At 42.7% G+C, this 6,000-nt stretch overlaps 1 protein-coding gene across 1 annotated transcript in view; it reads left to right on the top strand.

Annotated features, from left to right (window-relative positions):
• Nucleotides 1-4,794: 4,794 nt before the first annotated feature.
• The window catches only part of ptk6b (PTK6 protein tyrosine kinase 6b), a 39,191-nt gene continuing 37,985 nt past the window's right edge, over nucleotides 4,795-6,000 (top strand). Inside the window, exon 1 of the mRNA XM_039007516.1 lies at nucleotides 4,795-5,298. Within this exon, the coding sequence (XP_038863444.1) occupies nucleotides 4,883-5,298 (416 nt within the window). The 5' untranslated portion in view covers nucleotides 4,795-4,882. The remainder of the gene's footprint in view (nucleotides 5,299-6,000) is intronic.

A 6,000-nucleotide genomic window follows, 5' to 3' on the forward strand; every position in this document is an offset into this window, starting at 1 on the left:
TAAACTGTAGAAACACAACCATAGACTGTAGAAACACAACCATAAACTGTAGAAACACAAGCATAGACTGTATAAACACAACCATAGACTGTAGAAACACAACCGTAGACTGTAGAAACACAACCATAGACTGTAGAAACACAACCATAGACTGTAGAAACACAACCATAGACTGTAGAAACACAACCGTGACTGTAGAAACACAACCGTGACTGTAGAAACACAACCGTAGACTGTAGAAACACAACCATAGACTGTAGAAACACAACCGTAGACTGTAGAAACACAACCGTGACTGTAGAAACACAACCGTAGACTGTAGAAACACAACCATAGACTGTAGAAACACAACCATAGACTGTAGAAACACAACCGTGACTGTAGAAACACAACCGTGACTGTAGAAACACAACCGTAGACTGTAGAAACACAACCGTAGACTGTAGAAACACAACCGTAGACTGTAGAAACACAACCGTAGACTGTAGAAACACAACCGTAGACTGTAGAAACACAACCATAAACTGTAGGACCACAACCATAGACTGTAGAAACACAACCGTAGACTGTAGAAACACAACCATAGACTGTACAAACACAACCATAGACTGTACAAACACAACCGTAGACTGTAGAAACACAACCGTAGACTGTAGAAACACAACCGTAGACTGTAGAAACACAACCGTAGACTGTAGAAACACAACCATAGACTGTAGAAACACAACCGTAGACTGTACAAACACAACCATAGACTGTACAAACACAACCATAGACTGTACAAACACAAGCATAGACTGTACAAACACAACCGTAGACTGTACAAACACAAGCATAGACTGTACAAACACAACCATAAACTGTACAAACACAACCGTAGACTGTAGAAACACAACCATAGACTGTAGAAACACAACCATAGACTGTAGAAACACAACCATAGACTGTAGAAATACAACCGTGACTGTAGAAACACAACCGTGACTGTAGAAACACAACCGTAGACTGTAGAAACACAACCGTAGACTGTAGAAACACAACCATAGACTGTAGAAACACAACCGTAGACTGTAGAAACACAACCGTGACTGTAGAAACACAACCGTAGACTGTAGAAACACAACCATAGACTGTAGAAACACAACCATAGACTGTAGAAACACAACCATAGACTGTAGAAACACAACCGTGACTGTAGAAACACAACCGTGACTGTAGAAACACAACCGTAGACTGTAGAAACACAACCATAGACTGTACAAACACAACCGTAGACTGTAGAAACACAACCGTAGACTGTAGAAACACAACCATAAACTGTAGGACCACAACCATAGACTGTAGAAACACAACCGTAGACTGTAGAAACACAACCATAGACTGTACAAACACAACCATAGACTGTACAAACACAACCGTAGACTGTAGAAACACAACCGTAGACTGTAGAAACACAACCGTAGACTGTAGAAACACAACCGTAGACTGTAGAAACACAACCATAGACTGTAGAAACACAACCGTAGACTGTACAAACACAACCATAGACTGTACAAACACAACCATAGACTGTACAAACACAACCATAGACTGTAGAAACACAACCATAGACTGTAAAAACACAACCATAGACTGTACAAACACAACCATAGACTGTAGAAACACAACCGTAGACTGTACAAACACAACCATAGACTGTACAAACACAACCATAGACTGTACAAACACAACCATAGACTGTAGAAACACAACCATAGACTGTACAAACACAACCATAGACTGTACAAACACAACCATAGACTGTACAAACACAACCATAGACTGTAGAAACACAACCGTAGACTGTACAAACACAACCGTAGACTGTAGGACTAAATTACTATTAACATCGGTTAATCCAGAACTAAAGTGTTGCGTAATTGGTCAGATGCTCGCTTAAGTTCTGGGTCCATAAGTGTTGAGAAGAGACGCGGAACGAAGAGCTCCACCCTCTCTCTTTGCAAGTTACAGGCAAGTCTATGGCCCAAATGTTCCATCCCCTTTCCGAAATTCAAAAGATGCGAAATCGTGATTTAGTCCAAATAATTAGAGATGAAAAACCCAAACCGCTGATCCTAGTAAAACTGCAGCATGTTCTCTCAGCCTCAAAAATGTGTAGAATTACAGGAAATTAGCTGTTTCCCTTTGCCCAGACTTTGTGTGTGTGGGGGGGGGGGGGCTTGCGAAACTAATCTACGCCACTGTCTCCCCTTGTTTTCCAAGAGCTAAGAGCTCATATGAACATCTTTAAATCCATGTCTCAATTGTTTCAAGGACTTAAAAATCCTTCTTTAAAACCTCTTCAGGATCGGTGGGTCCCCTGCGGGACGGTTGAGCTAACGAAGGCTAATGCGATTAGCATGAGGGTGTAAGTAACAATACCATTTCCCAGGACATAGACAAATCTGATATTGGCAGAAAGCTTAAATTCTTGTTAATCTAACTGCACTGTCCAATTTACAGTAGTTATTACAGTAAAGGAATATCATGCAATTGTTTGAGGAGAGTGCACATTTTTTAACATGAAAAGTCATTAATAAACCAATTAGGCACATTTGGGCAGTCTTGATACAACATTTTGAACTTTGGCCTTTCTCTTGCATTTCAAAGATGATGGTACAAAAAAATAAAAATAAATAACGGTTGTTTTTTTCTTTGTATTATCTTTTAGCAGATCTATTGTGTTATATTCTCCTACATTCCTTTCACATTTCCACAAACTTCAAAAGTGTTTCCTTTCAAATGGTACCAAGAATATGCATACCCTTGCTTCAGGGCCTGAGCTACAGGCAGTTAGATTTGGGTATGTCATTTTGGGCAAAAATTGAAGAAAAAAAAGTGTCTGATCCTAAAGAGGTTTTAAGGGTTGTCCAACTGCCCGGGGCAAGTGACTTGAGCAGTCGCGCAAGTTAAACCTGCTCTGTGGTTGCCCTATTGGACAGGTGATTATTTTCTTTACTGATAGCAACCCAAATGCTAATAATTCTAGTAGTGTGGTGTTTCTGGTTCCTTCCGTGTGTGTTTAGGTGAAAATAGCTACTTTACATTTTTCAGGCAAATTATTATAATCTTCTTCGTCAACTACCAAATATTCCTGACTTGTCTGATGGGTGAGTGTTTTTTCCTCCAGAACTTTTAATGTCAGCTGTCCAAACCTTACTGACTTGTAAGAACTCGTGTCTTTCTGTAAACTAGTGTCATGTGGGACAATAAACTTACAAGTTGTAAATGTTGATAAGACTTCTTATGATGAGTACTTATGATGACAGGAAAAGCACTTCTAGATGATAAAAATCCCCATATAGTTCTACAGTTCAAAAAATATATAACAAGGCGGGTACCCCGCCTCTGTTTTGGTAAAAAGCGGAGGGATGAGGCTGAAGAAATGTAACCACATTGAAATTAATAGACAGAGCTATGGATAGCAAGGATTGACCATGCATGATAGTTTTAACAATGTTTTGAAGTGGTTTTTACAATTACATAGTTTACAAACATTGGAGTAAATAACACAAGCTTATATGCTGGGTTCGGATGGGGTACGACAGTTGAACTAAGCTCATAAGGCATTTATAAGTTATATTCATCAAGAATCAACGAGTAAATGAATTAATTTAAACGTCCCTTTAAGATACTGATAAATGTTTTACGATGTTGATATGATCCTCTTGACGGGAAAACACAGAGTGGCAGTGACATAACGTAGCTTTGTGAGTTGCCCGGATAAAGTTCCCGGGCAAAAGGGGGAAAACAGCTAATTTCCCGTCAGCACCACTGTTCACGAGATTATGAGCAATTATAATCTAATCTAATCTATTTAGGCTGTCCACTTCCTGATAACTGTAACCATGAACATATTCAGCAACAAGTAGCTATGATCCTATAGCATCATATTTACTGAATAGACACAAGTGCGATACAATAGTAAACAAACGTTATGAACAGCTTCTGTTTCTATGACAGAGACTGACCAGGTGAATCCAGGTGAAAATGATCCCCCTTATTGTTCTCTTTTCTTGTTAAATCCACTTCAATCAGTGTAGATGAAGGGGAGAGGAAACAGGTTAAAGAAGGATATTTTTAAGTCCTTGAAACAATTGAGACCTGGATTGTGTATGCGTGCCATTCAGAGGGTGAATGGGCAAGACAAGGTGCACCGGTTTGTGTCAAGAACGGCAACACTGCTGGGTTTTTCCACACTCACCAGTTTCCCATGTGTATAAAGAATGGTCCACCACCCAAAGGACATCCAGCCAATTTGACACAACTGGGGAAAGCAATGGACTCAACATGGGCCAGCATCCCTGTGGAACACTTTCGACGCCTTGTAGAGTCCATGCCCCGACGAACTGGGGCTGTTCTTATCACACTAACTAGGTGTGTGAGTGAGTGTGAGAGAGAGAGAGAGAGAGACAGAGAGAGAGAGACAGAGACAGGGAAACAGAGAGAAACAGAGAGAGAGAAACAGAGAGAGAGAGAGAGAGAGAGAGAAACAGAGAGAGAAACAGAGAGAGAGAGAGAGAGAGAGAGAGAGAGAGAGAGAGAGAGAGAGAGAGAGAGAGAGAGAGAGAGAGAGAGAGAGAGAGAGAGAGAGAGAGAGAGAGAGAGAGAAAGCTATAGGCTATCCAAGACCTATTGTGACAATGTAGGCGGGGTGCCCATTTTTACAAGGAAGTTGTGTTGATATTTATTTGAAGCACTTCTTAGAACCAGCGCTGAGGTAAAGTAGGCTACTTACTGTACGTTTGTGGCAAATTACAAGGATTCCATGCGCACTGAGCCACTACCTGTCTAACAGGTGCTGTGCGGTCTAGCGTGTCAAAAGCCCGGACACCGCTCTCATATGGGGGACTGTCTGCGCAAAACTTGCCCCTGTCTGGAGACGCTATGGGTCAGACTGTTTGGCGACAAAAAGAACACCGAATGTAACACAGTTGAGGGGATCTCGAACGATGTCGCTGATGACGAGTGTGTGGAAATCTCGGGTAATGGCAGGCAGTCATTCACAAGGAACCCGGTGCACCGGGATGCGCTCCAGCCGTCCCAGAACACGGAAAGCGCGATCTATATGGCTTTGTGGAGATTTGAGGCACGAGATAAAGATGAGTTGTCGTTCCAAGAGGGAGATCAGTTCAACGTGATCAGTCGATCCGGAGACTGGTGGACTGCGTGTAAAATAGACAGGAATGGTCGCGTTTTGGCGAAGGGGATTGTGCCAAATAACTACCTGGCAAGGGGAGAATCTGTCAACGCACAGCCGTGAGTATCTACCCGAATCCTCCTTCTAGTGTCATGCTTCATTAACTGTACAGTATGTGTGTACAGTATGTGTGTACAGTATGTGTGTGTGTGTGTGTGTGTGTGTGTGTGTGTGTGTGTGTGTGTGTGTGTGTGCGCGGGCGCGCGTGTGTGTGTGTGTGTGTGTGTGTGTGTGTGTGTGTGTGTGTGTGTGTGTGTGTGTGTGTGTGTGCGCGGGCGCGCGTGTGTGTATGTATGTGTGTGTGTGTGTGTGTGTGTGTGTGAGTACGTGTGTGTATGTGTGTGTGTGTGTGCGCGGGCACGCGCGTGCGTGTGTGTGTGTGTGTGTGTGTGTGTGTGTGTGTGTGTGTGTGTGTGTGTGTGTGTGTGTGTGTGTGTGTGTGTGTGTGTGTATGTGTGTGTGTGTGTGTGTGTGTGTGAGTATGTGTGTGTATGTGTGTGTGTGTGTGCGCGGGCGCGCGCGTGCGTGTGTGTGTGTGTGTGTGTGTGTGTGTGTGTGTGTACGTGTGTGTGTGTGTGTGTGTGTGTGTGTGTGTGTGTGTGTGTGTGTGTGTGTGTGTGTATGTGTGTGTGTGTGTGTGTGTGTGTGTGTGTGTGTGTGTGTGTGTGTGTGTGTGTGTGTGTGTGTGTGTGTGTGTGTGAATAGCCTGATGTTTCATGTAAACAACTCCACCTCTGAGATGTAAGGTGAGATTGAACACA

This window comes from Salvelinus namaycush, chromosome 14, assembly GCF_016432855.1.
Source record: "Salvelinus namaycush isolate Seneca chromosome 14, SaNama_1.0, whole genome shotgun sequence".
NCBI lineage: Eukaryota > Metazoa > Chordata > Actinopteri > Salmoniformes > Salmonidae > Salvelinus > Salvelinus namaycush.